The sequence below is a fragment of the Ochotona princeps genome, chromosome 5 (genome assembly GCF_030435755.1).
Source record: "Ochotona princeps isolate mOchPri1 chromosome 5, mOchPri1.hap1, whole genome shotgun sequence".
NCBI classification, from domain to species: Eukaryota; Metazoa; Chordata; class Mammalia; order Lagomorpha; family Ochotonidae; genus Ochotona; species Ochotona princeps.
In genome coordinates, this window is record NC_080836.1 from 99,183,618 (window position 1) to 99,204,402 (window position 20,785).

The 20,785-nt window shown below is 41.9% G+C and overlaps 1 protein-coding gene across 2 annotated transcripts in view; it reads left to right on the forward strand.

Moving 5' to 3' along the window:
- Positions 1-5,971: 5,971 nt before the first annotated feature.
- MFF (mitochondrial fission factor) overlaps positions 5,972-20,785 on the forward strand; it is a 31,865-nt gene continuing 17,051 nt past the window's right edge. Inside the window, exons 1-6 of one of the 2 annotated variants that reach the window (XM_012931360.3) lie at positions 5,972-6,123; positions 9,389-9,500; positions 10,205-10,364; positions 11,207-11,427; positions 12,254-12,423; positions 18,856-18,944. In XM_012931360.3, coding sequence (XP_012786814.3) covers positions 10,327-10,364; positions 11,207-11,427; positions 12,254-12,423; positions 18,856-18,944 — 518 coding nt within the window. In that variant the 5' untranslated portion in view covers positions 5,972-6,123; positions 9,389-9,500; positions 10,205-10,326. The remainder of the gene's footprint in view (positions 6,124-9,388; positions 9,501-10,204; positions 10,365-11,206; positions 11,428-12,253; positions 12,424-18,855; positions 18,945-20,785) is intronic. The other variant, XM_004576761.4, reaches the window with a different exon arrangement.

Below are 20,785 nucleotides of genomic sequence, written 5' to 3' on the forward strand. Positions count from 1 at the left end.
TCTAACAGCTTTTTGGTGGCATGTTCAGGTTTTCCATGTACAATATTATGTCATCTGCAAACATGGATTATTTGACTTCCTCTTTTTAAATTTGATGCCCTTTATATTTTCCTCTTCCCTAATTGTTCTTGACAAAACTTCCAATACTGTGTTGAATACTGTGAAAACTGGAAACCCTTGTTCTGCTCCAGATCCGGGAGGAATACGTCAGCTTTTCCGCGTTCAGTATGACACTGGCTGTTGGATCGTGATAAACGGTCTGTATAATTTTAAAATTGTTCCTTATAAACCTGATTGTGGTGGGTTTGGAGCATGAAACGATTTTTAATCTTAACCAATGCTTTCTCTGCATTTATTAGCATGACTCTATCATTTTTGTCCTTCGTTCTACTTATGTAATTTATGATATTATTGATTTGAAAATTTGAGCTACCCTTGCATTTTGTGGGATAAATCCCATTTGATCATGGTATATGACTGTTTTGATGAGATTTTATATTTGATTTGGTAATCTCACTTTGAGAATATCTGCATATCTATGTTCATTAAGGATAGATCTCTGTAGCTTTCTTTTCATGTCATGTATTAAACAGAAAAAATTTAAACATTCAGATAAATATCTTTCCAAAGATGTTGTAGACTATGAGTTTTCTTTAAAAAAAATTGAAGTGATCTTCTGTTCCTATTTTACCCAAAAAAGGTCATTTGCTTCATTACTTTAAATCCAAGAGCTATAGGACGTTCAATGTTGACCTCACAGCATATGCTCATAGGAGTGACATATAGACCCTGATTGCAAACATGGAATTTAGAGTCTGGCAGGATAAAATAAGAATAATGCATGCATAATTAAAATATTGGTCAGAACATGAGAAGTGCCATAAGAGATAATCACCATCTGAAAGAGATAATTCATAAAAGATGGGGCATTCTAGATGGTTACTAAAGGGAAATAAAAATTTCAAGATGATCAAACATAAAGCAGCATTCCAACAACACAAATAGCATAAAACAAAGGTAAGTAATTAGTCAGGAATGGAGTGAGTCTTAGGCAACAGCTTAAGAGTCAAGAACATTTGATGGTGCAGACATTTGATGGTACAATGTGTCTTCTCACTGCTTAGGAAGTTGCATCCCTTATTGCAGTGTCAGGTTTGAACCCAGGACCCTCTGCATCCAATCCAGCCTTCTGACAACACGCACCCTCAGAGGGAGCAGATGATGGCTCAACTGCATGAGACCTTGCCCCCCACTGACTTATGTCACTGACTCCTAGTTTCAGCCTGGCACAACGTCAGTTGTTGTTGGTGTTCTGAGTGAAGCATATGGAAGATCTCTGTCTCTCTCCCTCTCTCTCTCTCTCTCTCTCTCGCTCAAATAAAAACAAAGTATGTTTTTATATGATATATATGTGCCACAGACCCCATAACAAGTGGCACAGTAGGACTCTAAAGGCCATACTAGGTTGAGTTTAGCATGCTTAGAAATTGTACTGCTGATTGGCACTAGAGATTCAGTGAGGAATCTGAATGAGTGCAGTTAAACAAAGGATAACCTGAGCCAATAAATAAGAGTGCTTCCAAAGTTCATGGAAAAAATATAAACAAAAGATAAATTCATTTTTATACAAAACATTTTTGAAATTTTCCGTTAAGTTTTTCACTCATCACAGGATATATATTAAAGAGACAGATAAATCTATGAGAAGGATTTAACATGGAAATTGGCATATGTGATTACAAAGGCTGAGAAGTCCAAAGATGGATCATTCACAAGCTGAAGAAGCAGAGAAACGGCTAGCATGGCTCAGCTCAAGTCCAAAGGCCTGACAAGCAGAGCAGCCAATGCTTTAACTCAGTCCAAACCCAGGTGCTGAGGACCTTCAGGGGCAGCAGAGAATGTGGGGTACTCCTACCTAAGAACAGGGGAAGATGGGTGCCCAGGTCCAGAAAGGAGATGGGGAGAGGAAGAATTCACCTTCCCTCCACCTTTCTGGTTCTAGCCAAGCATTCAGCTTATTGAATGGTGCTTTTTTTTTTTATTGATTGAGCTTGGATCCTCGTTACTCAAGCGACAATCACACAGAAGCACCTTCAGAGACACAAGTAGAAACCATGCTTTGCTAGATATCTGTGTACTCATTATTCATTTTTAAAAGATTGATTTATCTGAAAGGCGTGCACACACACACACACACACACACACACACACACACACACAGTGTCTGTCAGAGGAGAGCTTCCATCTATTAACTGGCCCCAAATACCACAGTAGTCAAGACTGGACGAGGCTAAAGCTAGGAGCCAATAACTCCCCATTTCCCACACTGATGACAGAGGACCAAACATTTGTGTCAGTACCCACTGCCCTCCCAGATGCTGCATGTGAAGCAAAAGAGCTGGGACTGAGACAGGCGCTCCAACATGGGATGCTAGGGTCGCAAGTGGCGCTATGTCACAGTGCTAACTCCTATCTGCTTTCAGGATGACACCCAAAGCTAACCATGGGAACCAGAAACCAGTCAAACACAGTATTTTGAAGCTTGACAACTAAAAGAACCTTGCATTAACTGAAAATAAAAAGAAAGAAACTAAGGAGAAAATATCTAGATTAAGAAGAAGCAAAATATTTTACTTAGAAACTCTGCAGGGATCAAAGATCCAATGGTACATTTCAGTATGATGAACAACAACCAGTGAAACAGAATGACAATTAATGGATACTAATTTAGACCTATAAAGCACTCTTTCCCACAAAATACTTGAGACAATCATAGCTGCAAACACAACACTGGACTAAATCATAAGCAGGAAGGTCTACACCAGTAATGGAAAGACACAGGCTTCAACATGAAATAAATGACTACAATTTCCATTTCTGGGAGATAAAGTAACTGCTTCTCTTTAAAATCTATTACTAGACAGCATTACATACTTGAATGTACAACACTTTCACATTTAATTTAACAAAATCAAATAATGCAGTAAGATAAAAATGATCAGCATTATGGGCGAAGACACTGGTAATTCTTTACTTCAAAGTTGTTTCAGAACATTTTCCTTTAGGAATATTGTGTTTTACTGCGATACAATTCTTCTGAACATAAATACATTTGCATCTCAATTACGTGAACATGACTATATTTTGACAGCACTAATTCCATTTTGAGTGTTTCCATTTAATGCAGGCTGTAACCAGGCCAAGCTGCTGGCTCACAGCAATGAGGCCTGTACTTCACACTAGAAGACTGATAAACCACACTGAGAGCTGAGCACTGACATGCAAATGACATACTTTGGGCTCAAGACTTTCCCCTCTAAGGTTGAGCTTTGAAAGCTAACATACACTTTCTAGGGCAATAAATGCCAGTACCTTCCAACTGCCACCTGAGATATCTCTAGCTGTAAATCACTGTGGGAACCAGCTTCCATCAACAGGGACCACAGGAGGTTCTGAAGGAAAGAAAGGCCGTCACTTCATTGCTAGCAGCTCCGTGGCAACCTGGGCTCATTCCACTGTTATGCTGAAGGGATGTATTTTCAGACTATTCATAATTTTTTAAATGGATATACAGGGTTTGACTTGTTTGTTACCCACTCTATGATTGAGTAACTTGCTTTCACTCACTGTTACTTATCTTTTCACATATTCGTTTTGCCTACCTTTACTTATTCTGCTTTAGTGTTCATCACACACACATATAATTTTATTTGGGAACTATCTTCCCTCACTTGGCTTCTCTCATGATTAAAGGTTAAAAGGATCTATTGCTTTTGAAAAAGAATGACAAACCTTGAGGTTGAAAGAGTCCAAGGCATTGAGGAAGCAGGCTCCCTTGGTGGGTACACCACAACAGGACAGGAGCAAAAATCAACCTGAAAGTAGTCAGAAAAAGAAAGGGTTAACAGAAGCAGCAAGGCCCTCATTTCTTTGGATAATTTGTTTCTGTATTTATTTACTTGAAAGGCAGTGAGAATGAGGGGACTCTTGAATGTGCCACTTCACACCCCAGATGTCAACAAGAGCCAGGGCTGCGAAGCCCAAAACTCAATGCAGATCTCATGTGAAGGCAGCAGGGAGCCATCCTTTGGCACCCCAGGTAGCACACACGCATGTTACGGAGGTGCCAAAGGCCCACCACCAGGCCTCATTGCCAAAGACTTGGATTGTAGGTGGTTTAACTACCTTGATCTCTATTTTCCCACAGAAAGTAGACTTGGAGTAACCAATCACTCCTAAAACCAACACACTCTTAAAGATGATTTGCCACTCTAAGGTATGCTGTCCGCTTTGGCATATCTTTTAAATCAAAGGTGTGAGGAGTGATTCGAACATCCCATCTTGGACCCAGCGCCACTTTCCCACAGCTTGCAAAATTCGTGCCATTCAGGTTATCTGCCAAAGAGATGTAACCTCATAGCCTCTTACCTGAAAATCCCACTTTCCAATCTCTTGTGGCCCCTCCCCCTAATTCCCACCCACCTACCTGTGGCTCAGATAGCCTCTGTCACCAGTCCCTTGGGACCCACCCACAGCCTCTCCTCCCAACCAAATCCCGTGCCCCCCACACCTTCCAGGCCCACCCGGTTGTATAAATAAGCCTCTACGTGTGCCCCCTCTCTCTTTTATTCTCCTCCCCTTTTTACCTGGCTCTCCCCACGTCCTCCACCTTGCCTCTTTCCCTGCCCTGGCAGGCCCCCATCCTGCCACCATGGCAGGACATGTGTTCCTTCTATTTTTCTTCCCCTCTGCCACCATCACTCCGCCACCACCCCTCCACCCCCCAGTGCCCAGTCCTACCCCGTAGCAATAAAGGACTTCCTAAAGCACCTCACTGCGTCTGGGATTTTAGCTTGCAGTAAACTTATTCTGAAAAAGGACTAGGCTGTGGGAAATTAGCTGCGCTTAAGAGTAATAAGAACTTTAAATGCATTAAAAACCTAACAAAAGGCTTATATATTAAAAAAAAAACAAACAGCAGGCCACAGAAGGCCTGGTTTCCCTTTTTTATTCTAGAAAGCAGGAAACAGAACTTCCAGGTGAAACATGCTCTCCTTGTACCAGGAGGAAGACATTGTTCTCACCAGAAATTCAGGGTCAAAGGGAGAGGAATCAGTAAAGCCACTTTAAAGGAGGTATTAGGCAGTCACAACTAACAGACCAATCTCCTTTGTCCCATTTCATAATTTACACTCTTTGGAGCAAGCTGTGCACCCCAATTGCGTCCAGCCTTCCCTTTTGTAGGGAAGGTTCCAATTTACATGTACAAATGAGTATCTATACATTTAACTTTCATCGTGCGAATTGGTCTTATCTCGGTTAATTCTTGGCCTCAGCCATTGTTCCAAAGAGAACAACGTATTCTTTGCTACACCACTCAACAGAACCAAGAGCCTTCGGAGGCCTCCCCAGGTTATCTTTGAGGAAGAGGAACCCTTCGGAGTTTCTCACAGGAATACATCCCTGTTTGTGCAAATCCAGGCACGACAATTATTCACCGAATTTGGCTCCAGTCCGTCCTCACCCTGGTGAGCAAGCTACTCGCTTTCCAGGCCTAGGATGAGGGATTCCAGAAGGAAGACCTTGCTGGACGCTAAATAAGGCTGCTAATTACTATACTCACCTTAGAAGGCAATCTGACAGGACTTCAATTAGGCCTAAGAATCATTATCGGATCTAGTTAAACAGATTTCTGACGCCTCACATGATAAAAATTTCTATACAGGAGGTACTGAAAGAGTTTTGTCTACCGAAAATCCACCTTGAAACAAGCAAGTTTTTGAAAGTTAGTTCTAACTCGCGAACCAACCCCACAATCACGTTATTGTCTACCAAGTTAGCCCACAACAAAGATGTCTCTCTAACGCTGTCTCACAGTCCCCACTCCAGAGTTTAGGCGTAGGGCACACTTCCGCCCTTTCCAGTCACATGACTACGAACTCGCTTCCGCTACGGGTCCTGGGAGGGATCAGTCTTGGCGGTTCTCGCGGTTCTCCCTTCCCGGCGCTGGGCGCGCCGGTGTTTAACCCCGGGCGTCTCGGTGCGCTCAGTCAACGGCTTGTGAGAGCGCCCCGGGAGCCGGCGGGCGGCGACCCTCTCCGGGAACCCTCAGCGGGCCCAGGGGTGAGTGGTGACGTCTTCCAGACCCGGGGCCCGACAGGACCGCAGGGCCTAGTGCGGCGGCCGTGATCCCCGGGCGGGCAGGTGGGCAGGTGGGCAGGCGGTGGTGCGCGGGCCGCTGTCCCTCGGTCGCTGGCCTTCAATCCTGGCAGCTTCTCCTTAGGGTCTCGGCCACTCCCTGCATCTCTAGGGAGAGCACCCATTGCTTGCAAATGTTTATTGGTGCCGAAGCCCTTCACTTTGGCGGCTTGTTCGGTTGGCTGAATTTGGGTTTTTACCGGGAGGAAGGTAGTGAGGGGGTTGGGAAACGGGAGGTCAACCTTGAGGAGGTGAAGAGCGCCGAGCTTTGCGAATCGTCTTCACTCATTCTTGCAGCTGAAGGCCCTGACACCTGACAGGGTGACCTTGAGCCTGCCGGGTTTTTAAAAAAAGTTTTATTTTTGTATTGTTGAAAGTAGGTGTTAAAAACTTGGGTGTTGGCCCCTGCGGGTGCCGGCTGGCCCCCAAAGAGGCCCTGTCGCCCCCGGAGCATCCATCCCAGCTGGCTGGCAGGTGTGGGTGCAAACAGCGGATCCCCGTTTGCGGGAGGCCCTGGACATCTCGGGTTCCCGCTGCACAAGGCTGTAGGGAAAGGCTAAATACCAGCTGTGTCCCATAGGTAGAGCATGCGGTCTTTCTGCAGCGACCAGCACCCTGATGAAAGTGGCCCCTGAGCCCTGAGCAGGAACGAGCTGTGTATACACCACTCAGCCTCTAGGAGAATTTAAATGATGCGGAGTGTTTTCGTGGATGAAAAACATTTGCTTCTGCCTCAGTTCCTTTGGCTAATGAGGTCCCCATAGCAAAGCCCTTGGGGGAAATTAGAACAGATTCGTCTTTTCCCATGCAATTAAATTGCTTGGGGGACCCAGCTTGCCCTTGGTTGTAAAGGCATGTGGATTGGTTGTGCCTTTCTTTCCAAAAGGAAGTTGTGTACCCTCTTCCTGTCTGATTAGACTGTCTCTTCTGAGGATGACAAAGTTTCCTGTGGCTTTGAAATTTTTGCTGTTTTCTCCGAAAGTTTTCAGCCGCTGTTTTTGTTGTTTTAATGAAAAATTCTGGTTCAGTACACCGTCTGTTTTCTGTTTAGAAAGAGAACTCGCAAGCAGTGACCTCTGTAGAAGCCTTGAACTAGAGAGCGACACAGTGAACGGTGGAGAACTGGAGTGTTGCTTGTTTGTTTTGTTTTTGTAATTGGAGAATTATTACATAATTCGTGGCAACCGCAATCCCAATGTGACTTCCTGTGTTTTTGTTAAGGTATTTCTATAAGTACTAGAAGTTCGAGGCTTAAGGTTGTGATATAAACTTTTTTCCTTTTATGATACACTTAGATAAGATCTTTTTTAAGCTGAAGAAAGAATTAAGTACAGGCAAGAATAAATGCACTGTCAATGGGAAGGATTTTGCAAATTTGCTAAATCCCTGATGTTTGGAAGCTGAAGTCAAGTGAGACTGTAAAACATTTGCCAAAGAAACGTGCACCTGATGCCTTCTAGATTCCAAGGGGCAAAACTTGTGGAATTAATAATGCCAAATGAGAAGCATTTTTTAAACTGATAAAAATTAGTGCCCAAAATGCCATGGTTTGGTCAGGCATTGGTTTCCAAATCCGGCTTCCTGTTCCTGAGTCTCCTGGTAGACACCGCACACAGCAACTCTAGGAGTTGCATCCACTTCCCACCTTCGGTCTGGTGGTCGTGGGCACCGGGGGACTAAAGCAGCAGGCGGAAGACCTCTGCATGTCTCTCGCTCTGCCTTTCAAATAATAAATGTGTAGACGTATTAACTAGTCCAGTGAAGAGCAAAAATGAGCTAGATTTTGGTTTGTTTCACTTAGGCACACAACTGAACACTGTATTTTAGTCCCAAAGTTTTACATTCACTTTGTTGTTGTTGCTGTTCTTTTTTTTAATCTTATGGCACAGTTGTGTAGGCTCTGGAATCCCCCCACATTGGCTCTTTCAATCTGATGATTCTTCTGGCTTTAGCAGAATTTGGCTTTTTCCTGAAGTTGTTTTTTCAGTGTCCACCTTTTTGTCCTAAATCCGTCGTTCTTTAACATCGCCATGTTACTATCCCATGAAGTGTTGAGACTCCTGAGATGTTGTTATCTTGGAAGATTCCCTAGAAGACAAAATGCAGTGAATGGAGCGTGGAAAATAGTACTTGTCAAAGAGATAGTATATTTCTAATAATTTCTGTATTGTTTGGGTTTATGAAACTTGATCATCTCTAACAGCTGTAATAGTTTTGAGATGCCTCCTTCCGGTGCTACATTTCTGCGGGCAAGATCTTTTTTTTTTTTTCCTGTCGATTTATTTATTTTTTTTTTAATTTTATTGTATTGTTGTTGACAATCTTTACATAGTTAATTGCGGTTAAAAAAAAAAGGTTCAGGGGGTATAGGGAAGTGGGTAATACTATTATGTCCATATTGTTTCCATCATGTATCTGAGGTAAAGGGGGATATTGAGGGAGAAGCCCCACCCGGTTTCCCGCCCACCCCAAGTCCCGGATGTGGGGCATGCTCTGAGATATTTGCTCAAGTGGTTTTAATAGTTCTCCAGTTATGAATCGCCACCAGTTGCGCTCGACGAGGTCGTCCACTGATTGATATGGTCCATCATAAAGTCTCCGTTTGCCCCATATTTCGCTGCCAACAATATACAGCTGAGATGAATGATTGACCTGTTCTGTCTTCTGTCTTTTCTTGGTTAGAGTTCTGAGTTGCGGGCAAGATCTTAGGGTGGATCAGATGCAGGCAAGTGGAGTGCTAGGAGAGGTTGCCATGGAGCCCTGGGTGGGGTTGGGCGGGACGCTTCAGTTCCTCTGTATATCCTCCTGCACTTTGTGCTGTGAGCATACTTTACGGGCGCAAGATGACAAGGATTCTAAGTGAATGAAAATTTAACCAATTCATGCACACATACGTATATACGTATAAGTATTAATGGATTCCTTTAACGTGTGTTTCCTACCGCCTCTCTAGTTAGGAGCGGAGGCAGAGTTAGCCTTTCAGTTTCCCTTAACTAATCGATGTTCGTAGGATCCTGTCTGTGGCACCAAAGTTGGTGGCAAGCTTGATAATTTGTGGGCTTTTTTCCCCCCTTGGTTCTCAATGTAAGGTTGCACATCTTTGTGATGTTATCATTTGGAGAATTTCCGGCATTGAATCCCTGATGTTGATGCCTTCTAGTTTCTCAACGCTCCTGTTTTTCTCCTCCAGGGACGAAAGTGGCTCTAGGTCCAGCACACACGCGTTGAAGCAAGGTTAAGGAGTTACTATGAAGCACAGGTGCAGATAGTGCCAAACAGGAAGCAGGTGTCAGGACGTGTTGGTGAGTGAGAATTTCCTGTTTGGCCTGTGTCTCTTCAGACTGCACCCTCTGCGTGCCAGATCCCTGGGAGGCAGAGGTTCTGAGAGCGGAAAAGGCAGCCAGCCCTCTCCTCAGCTCCTCAGGGCTTGCTGGGTGGGCCGCATCCTTGGTGGAGGGTAGAAGAAGCCCAGCTGTGACAGCCATGCCTACCATCCCGAAGCCTTTGGGTTCTGTGTAAAGTCACACATCATCTTTTGTTGAAAACTCAGTGAGATTTGGTTGGGGAGGGGGTTCATTTCCTTTGAAGGAAATGACTACTTACGTATCAAGTTATTGTGCTACTTCAGCAATACTTGCTGTTTGCATTCTCTGCGTTATTTCTTTATCTGTATTTAGTATTTAAAAAAACAAAAAGGAAGCCCCCCCACCCTGCCAGCCTTCAGAGCATCAGTAGATGAGTCTCTTGGCCATGTTGTTTTTCCCTAGTCTGACGTCATATTTGTGTGTGCATTTGATACGGCTTTTCTTTGTCTTGTCTACAAAAAAAAAAATCATAAAACCGTGACTGCATGGTTTCTCAGGTGTTAGAAATAACTCTGAGTTCAAGCTCCTGACCATCCATGTTCAAGTCCAAATGTAATTTTAAGCAGATATTTGCTTTTGTTCATAGCTTTCTTGTGAAATGAACTATTGAAATACTGATCTTTATTCTTTCTTTTTTACAGCTGGAAAGGCAGTGTCCGAGTTGTTATGTCCACCTCCAAAAACAGTTCAGCTCTGTAGGGGAATTGAACTGCAGGCTAGCAGTGTCCGGTTAGCTATTGTAGACGTGCACTTGACTGTTAAAATGAGTAACAGAACAAGCAGTGACAGCCTGCTAGGGAGGTCAGTGCAGCCAGCGGGCTGCTCACAGGTGCCAGAGCTGAGCGCCCGGGCCGGCCTGCTCTGCGCGCCTCAGTGAGCGCTCCACGTTTCAAGCAGCATTCCGTTGGCTGCACTGCCCTGGGATCATGGATCCTCTTCTGTTTTAGAAACACACCCAACCCATTTGTATTATCTTTTGCATTTAAAAACATGTGGGTACTTTTCTGAAATAAATATGTAAATACGATACTAGTATAAAATAATGTAAAATTATCAATTCCTGAAAAAAATGAAAGGATATATTAGGATTTATTAATACAGATTCTGTATTTATATTTAGCTTGCGGTCATCAGATACGTGTCAGTAAAAGAAGTTTTGAATTATACTGTGTAATTTTCAGGGATTCATGTCTTCTTTTTGAGTAAATTCTCAGAGGACTTCATTTGATTTTCATCATTGAGCAGTTTTTTTCATGCACGATGGCAATTTTTCATTTCAGTTTTTATAAAGTACAAATCCCTTTGTCTCAACTGATTGTGAAACTTAAATTTTGTTTCAACATTTTTAAGTAAGCAAACAGGCATGTTTGTTTCTGCACAAAACATGAGTGTGTATCTGTGTATACGCATTTTTATGTTGTAGCAGTATGATGATTATTAATCTAGATATAACTTCAGTTAATGCAAAGACATTCTATCAAGGAAAACATGTTCTTCAGTGTCACTCTCTGTGTCTGGGGCAGATATTGGCCGGCAGGAAATGTCCTCTGGCGCCCCCTGGGATGGGTGTTGTGTTCTAATCCCATTGCGCAGAGGAGACTCACATATTCAGTCATCCTTGGCTCTCACTTTTTCTTGTGCAGAGTGACTGGGGCAGCGTTCTCCTCTCCGCCTGCTGTCGACATGGCAGAAATCAGCCGGATCCAGTATGAGATGGAGTACACTGAGGGCATCAGTCAGCGGATGAGGGTCCCCGAAAAATTGAAAGTAGCACCACCAAATGCTGACCTCGAGCAGGGGTTCCCAGAAGGCGCTCCGCATGCGAGCGTGATAATGCAGGTTCCAGAAAGGATTGTCGTAGCAGGTACTCACGTTTGCCTATGAAGTTGCCTGATGGATTTTTGTTTTATATATTTTTATGAAGAGTATTGTAATTTCAAAAATATTTTTAGAAGAGCGGTTCGCAAGTGTAATTTTACATTTTCAGCCTTAGTCTTCGTTATATTTGTCTGAATTTGAACTCTGTTTTCCCATAGTGCAACTCCTTGAGGTGTTATCTCCATGTGTTTCTGAGTATGTATTTAATGAGTCTTGGTAGCTCCCATGGCCTGAGCAGGGAGAGTTTCTGTTACTGTGCAAGGTTCCCTTTGCAGTGTCTGAGCCACGCTTCCTGCCCCTCAGCTCAGGGCAGCTGTCATTTCCCATCTATAAATAGACTTCATTTACTCTCCCTGGGGGTCACGTCAATGGAACTGTTCACTGCAGATTGCTTTCCTAGCTTTTGCTTAAAGTCGTGTTTTTGAGAGCCTTCCATATTTTTGCATAGTAACTGTTCATTCCACTTTGTGGACACTGAATAACGTTCTACGATGTGTTGTGTCGCAGCTGATGTGTTCTTTGGCCATTTATGTAAAATTTGCTTTTGCAGCTATTCAGATATTTTCCTACTTGCAAATGTGGCTGCTGTGCAAGTTCTATGTGTATTCTGTACCAGTTTTTTTCTTGTATGTTATTTTTTATAATTTCTGTACTACTAGAAAAATATTAATGAAATGAAAATTTTATACCAAAAGCATAGTTTTAAAGAAACTAATGCTATTACATAGATTTTAATTCAGCAGTAGGAGAAGGTAATGACGTTATCAATAAAGCCACTGTCTTTCCTGGAATCCTCTGCCTTCATCCCCCAGGAAACAATGAAGATGCTTCATTTTCAAGACCAGCGGATCTTGACCTTATCCAGTCAACTCCCTTTAAACCTCTGGCACTAAAAACACCACCCCGTGTACTTACACTAAGTGAAAGACCACTAGATTTTCTGGATTTAGAAAGACCTCCTGCCACTCCTCAAAATGAAGAAGTAAGTAGAGTTTTTAATATCAGTTACGTTGAAGTAAGACAAGCGTGAAAGTGAAGGAGGAATTACAAGGATATAATTCATGTCATAAATTGCTTTCCATGTACTCTTCATTCTGATTTATAAATACCCTAAATCTGGTGTGGCATTACTCATTTTTTAATTTAATTTTTCAGAAAAAATGTGTGGGAAATGTTAACATTAGTATGATCTTGAAGACGTGTGGCTGTTACCTTTTAGGCAACATAGAGCAAATTGGGAAAATTATTATCTCATTTTGTTGTAAAGTCAATATGGATAACAGGCCGGAGAAGGTTCTCTTTTCCCTCTTTGGAGCAGAACTCATCCTGTGCATGGGGAGACATTCCTATTGAGTTTACTTCTACACCCCTTCACATTCATTCCGCATTGACCTCACTATAGCAGTGTGGACTAATAAGAGTTTGGTGGTAGAGGCTATGTCTTGCCTCTGTCATGGACTTGGGGCCAGTATTTCAAAGCTTGTTGTCATTGATAACTTCTGTAGTTAGGTCTTTCTGAACTTTGAGCCTTGAAGATTGTGTAAGACAATGTGCAAGTGTTTTTTTTTAGTTAATAAGGGTACCCCTTTGTCTGGTTTCACTTTTCATAAAGTGCTTTGCAAAGGGGATCAATCACACATATAGCTTAGGACAGGGTGATTTCTTAGTGCTGGCTGTGACTTCCTGAGGCTATGACTTTCTGTTGAGGAAATTGAGATGATATTTTCCAGGTGCCAGTAACATTCTAGAGAATTGCTTGGTGAAAAGCACTAAATTTGAGCCTTAACATGACAAAAAATAAGAACTAAAATATTTGAAAATTTTTATTTAGCAAATTTTTTGACTTTGTATGAGATGTTGTATGAGCACAAGGATAAATGAGATGCATTTGTGCTTTTAAAAGCTTGACGTGTTACAAGCCACGACAGCAGTGGAAGGCAGAAAGGAAAGACATCAGTGTACATGAAGGACATAAGTTCTCTAGTAGCAAAGCATACTGGGAGTTATGAAGCTGTTTAGACAAAGCAGCAGATGTCACAGCAGGCTCCCCATTTGAAGTACTACTTCCCTGAAGTTCCGGTGAGAGCGATTGCTAGTAAAAAATCCAAGTCTTGTCTTAGGATATTGTCTTGGATCCAGAAGCACAACAACACTCCCTTTGTTATTTTTATAGTTTTGTTTTTCTGCTCCTTCTGTGCCATTAGCTGTTGAATATTTTCATCTAGTACAAATAACTGACAGATAGCAGCCCAAGCATTTTCTTTGGTTGCTTCAAGACTAAGTAAAGTTCCAAGAGCACCCCCAGCTGTAAGACTCTTACAGTCATGCCTGCATTCATTGTTGTATTACTATAATGTGATTGTATTACCTTGCTGTAGACAGTTTAGAATTAGCTGTAATTTTAAAGGCCTCCTATGCCATTTACAATGTAGTGTTGGGCAAATTATTTAACAGTGCTAAAGTTTATCTTTAAAATTTAGAGAAGACTCATTTAACTATAAAAGATTACTGTGAGAATTAAATATAATATATACAATATATTTGGCACATATTCTGATTCATGTTGAAAGTTGAGTATGTGTAAATATCATTATATAAGAATTAAAATCTTTGACAGGAATCAGATTTAACAGGTGATTTTTAGGGGAAGGTTGATATGACCTACTGATGGGAAGGAAAGTAGAGTTAATGGTTTGAGCTTTAAGCTTTAAAAGACTCAAGTAACCCTAAAGAGGCATGAATCAATGATTAGGGAAGAAGAAAAAAAGGAGTGGAGATTCTAGTAGCTTTTAGAAATAGATTGAAATAGAAGGGCAGTAAAGCACTGAGTTATTGTAAGTGATAAGTCACTCAGGATTTCAGAACCATTTGCTCTGTGTAATCATTCTGTAGCAGGTGCCAGGGTTTTCCTACCTCAGCTCTATCAACGTTTGTGGCTGGAAAATTTTTTATTGTCTTGAAGGCTGTCCTTTTGCGCAGTGGAATGTTTTCACAACATTCTTGATCTCTTCTATAAGCTTCCAGTAGCAGTCAAGTCATGGCTTTCTCCAAATAGCCAAAAGTTGGAAACATCCAAGATGTCCTTTAGTTGATGAGTTAATCAGCAGAGTGGGCTAGATCATGTAGTGACCTTTACTCAGTCACACAGAAGAGGAATGAGATATTGATACATGCCACACCATGAACAGACCTTGAAAATACTCTGCTAAGTTTGAGAAGCCAAGCCAAAAAGCCGTGAATTATATCATTCTGCTTCTTTGGAATGTCCGGAATAGGTAAACAGCTAGAGACAGAGAGCAGATGAATGGTTGCCAAGGGATTGATTGGATAAGAAGAAAATTAAAAATGAATACTACCAGCATGGGATTTCCTTTTGGGGTGATGAAAATATTCTAAAACTGAGTGGTGTTAATGGTTACACAATGTTGTGAAGGTCCTGAGTACTATTGAAGTACTTTCAGAGAGTTAAAATTTTGAGTGGTATTTTATGTTTACTTTACCACACATGCACACACACACTCACACAAACGCACCATCTACAGAAGAGGACAAAATCAGCCCTTATTAAGGATACTGATGTATGTCAAAAAAGGAGCCTTTCAGGAGAAATTTGTGAATACATTATCTATAAGTGTGACTGATACAACAGAGAAATTTGCAGCAGTTGCACTTGGGTTTTTAAACTAGCCTATCCCTGGTGGGGGTGGGCAGCTGGCACCCACACCGTGGCGTCTGAGTGTGGATTCTGAAGGCAGCTTCCTGCTAACATGAACTCTGAGAGGCTGTGCAAGTGCTCGGTCCCTGTCAGATGTGTCGTTTCTCACTTGCTGTCTAATGCCACCACCGTTTCTCTGCCTTCCTCCTTTATCTCCTGCTCTCTTTTCTTTCAAATAAAAAAAATAATAACAAAAGAATCCAGTTGATCCTACGAGGAGGGCTTAAACCATGTCACACATATTCTACTCAAAGCTTATAAAATTTGGAGGCTCAGCTAGAACAGAGAAAATTAATAAACCCTTTCACTACGCCTGAATTGTAAAGAAAAGCTGGAAAGAGCTGGAAAGTAATACCTGTAAGAACAGATACCTACACGAAGATTTGACACCGCCCTGAATAATGCAGCCAAGCCAAGGATTCGAGCTCCACCATCAGATACTGCAATCACACGGCAAGAAGTTTTGAAGTGATCAACGAAATAAATGCCAAGAGCTTAATGAGAAGGTCATTGAAATAAAACAAACTGGATTAAAGATAAGCTGTAAGAGGTTTTGTCCAAATTGAGAACTCCTTTGGAGAACAGAAATGTGAAAATACCATTCATTTATATAATCTTTGGAACAGCGCTAAACCCCAAATACACCCCAAAGCAGTCAACAGCCAGGTGTGGTTTGGGAGGAACAGATTCATATAGCTTGTTCTGATTTTGGAAGAGAAAAGCAAAGGCAATGAATGCTTTCAGGAAGGGAACTATCTCCAAGCCATGCACGCTTGCTACAGTCGCTGTCAGTGGAATCATGTACAGAGTTCACAGCTGGGAAAGGGTCACCCAGCTGGAATCACGCTCATCACAGATTGCACTTGGAAAGCAGTAGCGAATGTCTGGTAGAAGGCTCTTGATCTGTGAAGAAGCAGAAGATGGTTATAAATGCCCTATAATGGCCCAGTTCAGTTTGCATACCCACCTTTGGCAATGGAACAAGCAATCACGGTGGATCTAAAATGTAATTGGTCATCCAACGATGTGGCACATCCTAAAACAAATCTCAAAGGACACCTAGGCATTCACTGGATGCTTCAATGGATACTATAATGGTTTGGAAAATTAAGAACTTGATGAATATGGGCCTGATCACAGTTTGATGGCGGTTTGCTTAGCTACTTTTACCTCCTTCTCATTTGTAGAAAGAAGAGCTGAGACTACAGTGAGAAGAATGGACAAAAAAGTCAGCAGAGAAGAGGCCACAGAACAGTTGAATTCTGTATATGTGTGTGCATTCTTCCATGGAAGCTTTAGACCATTGCTTTGCGCAGCTGCCTGTGTTCTCTTCCCGACTCACACGGTTGCAGCTTCCTTCCTGTAACCTGCCAGCACGTGTTCAGCTCTGCTCTCACGGCTTGTGGGAGGAAGGGAAAATGTTGCTTGTGGTGTTCAATCCACATTGTTCTCTTGTCTCTAATGAAAAGCCCCTTGGGAAGCAGAGTGAGCATGGGAGATAGTGCGGCAGATGGGCAGATTCTTAGAGGAGTTGGAGGCTTCGGACAGCTCGAGAGAACCAGCAAACGAAAACCTAGAGGGCTCTTACATGACCAAGAGCTTACAAGTCATCAGATGTAACCTGGAGTAAAACCAGGCTAAAAAGAGAGCTGTGTGTATGCAACATGTATTTAGTACTACTTGATTTATAGCCAGACAAAATACCCTGGGTCCAACTTCTAGGAAGTTGCTCCAAGCTAAGAAGCTACTTCTCAGCCTCAGAAGTGAAGGAACTTGGAAGTGGGTTGTCAGTGCTGGAAGGTTCTAAATGACATTTAAAAATCTGGAATTCAAAAAAAGCATCCCCCTTCATTTTGATATAAACAAAGAAAATGTTTAAATCATTGTATTTCTTTCCATCACTGGCAATGTCTAACTTATTTGTTGTTACAGTATACAAGTCAGTCATTTTAGATAACATGGCAAATATTTGTTTTTGTCTTGTTACCACCACCCCCCAAATATGTCGTTAATACCAAGATCAGTAAATTGGGGCTCACGTTTTGCTTTGGGTTAAATTACTGCCCGTGACACCAGCATCCCATATGAGCTTCAGTTCTGCTACGAGGCCTGGGAAAACAGCAAAGAATGCCCAAGTGCTTAGAGCCCTGCCACCCACTGGGAAACCAGGATGGAGTTCCAGGCTCCTGGCTTTGGTCGCCATGTGGTGGCAGGAACCAAACTGAACCATCGCCCAGTACCAGCTAGGGTGTGTATTAGCAGGAAACTAGAATCTGAAACCCACGCACTCCCATGTGGGATATGGGCGTTGCTTCTATGCCAGATCCTGTTTTTTAATGGAAGAAAGAGATCAGTTTTGTAAGAACATGTGACATTGAGGCTATTCTGGAATGCCACAGCTATTAAGGTAAAAAGATACTTTGATTTTTAGGTTAGTTTTAAAATATCCAATGAAATGTGAAGTTATTTTAGTCCTAGAAGCTAGGAACATTTATATATCTCATTTGCTGTAACATATGTATTCAAAACTCCTGTAAATTTTTCTTATAAATAATACAAGTAGGGCCCGGCACAGTAGCCTAGTGGCTAAATCCTTGTCTTACATCTGCCAGGATCCCATATGGACACTGGTTCATATCGCAGCCACTCCACTTCCATCTCGCGCCTTGCCTCTGGTCTGGCAAACCAGTAGAGAATGGCCCAGAGTGTTGGGACTCTGCGCCTGCACGGCCAATCTGGAAAAAGCTCCTGGCTCCTGGCTGTGGATAGGCTCAGGTCCAGCCATTGCGGCCACTTGGGGAGTGAACCAGCAGATGGAAGATGTTGCTGCATCTCCTTCTCACTGCCTTTCCAATAAAAACAATTAAAAAATAATACAAGTGTACATATAGTACAGATGACAGCATAGAGTACAGCTGGCTCCCCTTATGTGCAGGTTCTGCATCCTCGGATGAACCAACCATACGTCAAAAATATCCCTGGGAAAAAAACTCCAGACAATTCCCAACACTGAAATCTTCCCTGTGCGGAGCACTTCCCTGAGTTTATGGAATGAGGTGCTGTGTACACACGTTCTGCAGCCGCCTCGCGCTGGCTCCCCGGTCCGTGCCCCGTGCAGCGCTCCTCGCAGCTCTTCAGAGCTGTTAGGCCTCTGCTGGCTGTGGCTGCACTGGGACGTGTGCAGGTTACCGTCTCCTAAACGAGACATTGTCACACCTACGTAGCATTTACAATGCCTTAGGGTCTAGGTGTAATCTAGAGGTGATTTACAGTATATAGTAGGGTGTGTGTGGATTACACGCAAATACTATGCCTTTTTTTATTAAAAAAAACTTAGCCTCCATGTTTTTTATTATTATTATTTTTGATATTCTAGAAGGAGGGGCACTTCCTCTGGAGGCAATTTCACAAGGATTGATGCGACAGTTAATTATTCAAAAATTCATGCTTTACGATAAGCCAGAATACCTTTTATCAGGTGGTAAATAGGCATCCGTAGGTTTTCCAGATTGTGATGCATAGATGTAACGAGTCTGTGTCCAACACACGTGCAGCCATTGTTGGTTGCTCCTGATGCTCTGTGTCAGTTTCAGGAGCACATTTGGATTGAAGGGGGTTTTTTGTTTTTTGTTTTTTTATACTAAGCAGCTACTAGATTACTAAGACTGTTTTCTGTTCCTTCCGTTTGTACGTGAACAGATCCGGGCAGTTGGCAGGCTAAAAAGAGAACGCTCCATGAGTGAAAATGCTGTTCGCCAAAATGGACAGCTGGTCAGGAACGAGTCCGTGTGAGTAGAGCTGCTAGCGTCGCGGTTTCCCTCAGCATCTCGTCTATGCTCGTCTTTTTGTAAATAATTTCTTGTCATACTTTAAAATTTTTGTTTTGTATTTCTGTCTATTTTGCCCTTCTGCAGTATTTGTTATAGTCTTAAAATCTGGCCGTTTTGTTGGTCATGAGAATTTTGTTATAAGTGTGTGTGCTACTCTTCCGTAAATTTCATGTTTACTTAAGAAATCGCCTCTGAAGTGTATTTAGGGAAAATGATAACCCTAAGCACTCAGTTATATACAGTACCTAGAAATGCTTCGCTGCCATCTAGATGGGAAAATAGAAAGGAAGTGTGTGTAAGAATGTCTTTATTGTCAAGTCATCCAAGTTGCCAAGAGATTATAAACCAGCCTCGCAAGCCCTCTGGTGAACTGGGCTGTCTAGTGGACAGATGTTTTTTTTTTTCCCTTCATAAAAAATGTTTCAGGCATTTACTTGGTGATTCATTGAATCATTACTAAGTCCTCCTCATTTTCAAAAGATAGAAAGGTGTTGTTTTTGAAGCATTATCTGCTTAAACCTTTCTCATTTACTTATAAACTATCTGAAATAACCACAAGACATTTTAGATGAAGACAGTGTTTTCTATTTGTTAATAAATGTTTGCAAATAAAATATCCCATCAAGAACTACCTGGAATGTTAAATTTCATAGCCATTGCCAACCATGACTTTTTAAATTAGAATGTTAAGTATAAGATTTCTGCTTCAGCAGTTTTCATGGACTCGTCATGAACTTTATGTCATGCCAAGCATCCTGTTTGGGTCTCGAATTGTGAATGAGTCAGTTGATACGTCTTGTTTTTTTAAACTTAAGATCAGGTTAAAACCAAAACTGATAATTTTATATACAAATGAACTGAAGCATGTACTACCTATGTTAATTTCCGCATTGGACCTGAGTGAGGAATGCAGGAGGTGCAAAATAATGATGGGAATGATGGTTTTAATACTGAGAATAAAGAGGCTGTTTCCCCCATGTCTGGTGTGGCCCTTCGGTGGTGTTGAGATCAGGGAAATCCAACCCCAGTGTAAGCCATTCGCAGGCCTCGTCCGCCCTCTTGTGCTAGGTAGGCACTCAAAGCTGTAGCTCTTCTGATTTCTTAGAGAATTTTGAAATGTCTCCTAGAGTAGTTATAGTTACTCTGAAGTCAGAGTATGTAATTTTATCTCCATCAGTCGAAACTTGTCTGAAAGATTCAACCACTATTAATATGAGAAGTTTTGGTGGTTGACTGTGTGTTTCCATGAAGGTGTCTCATTGACGATGGTCTGGAACTGCATGACTGTGTTGCGGGATGTTTCCACATAAACGATCAAAAGACGGTGTAGTTTACATCTAAAATTGCCTTCAGTACTGTGGCAGAATAATTGTACATCTAAGGCTTTGATTATTTCCATTTGCATTTTATGTTTTTAAAGACTTTAAAAGATTTCTAGTAAACGCTTCAATGTATAGATATAACAGTATTTAAGTCCTTCATTGCTTTGAAAGTATATAATTAAAAACAGGATTATGTTAGCACGTTTTCACTTTTAGTTTTTGTCAAAAAAAAAAAAATATATATATATATCTGTATATATCTCCAGTTGCTGCTGAGTTCAGCTGAAGAGAAACAGCTCTGTCCTGTGAGAGCCCAAGGGAGTGTGATTGAGAGAAAATGATTAGTAGATATTTTTGTGCTTAACCAATAATGTAAGTTTTTCCTGTCAGAAATGTTGGTAACCAGTATTTGAGTTTAACTTGCCTTAGTGACGTTTTGTAATTGTCTTACTAAAACTAAAAAAACAGACCAAACAA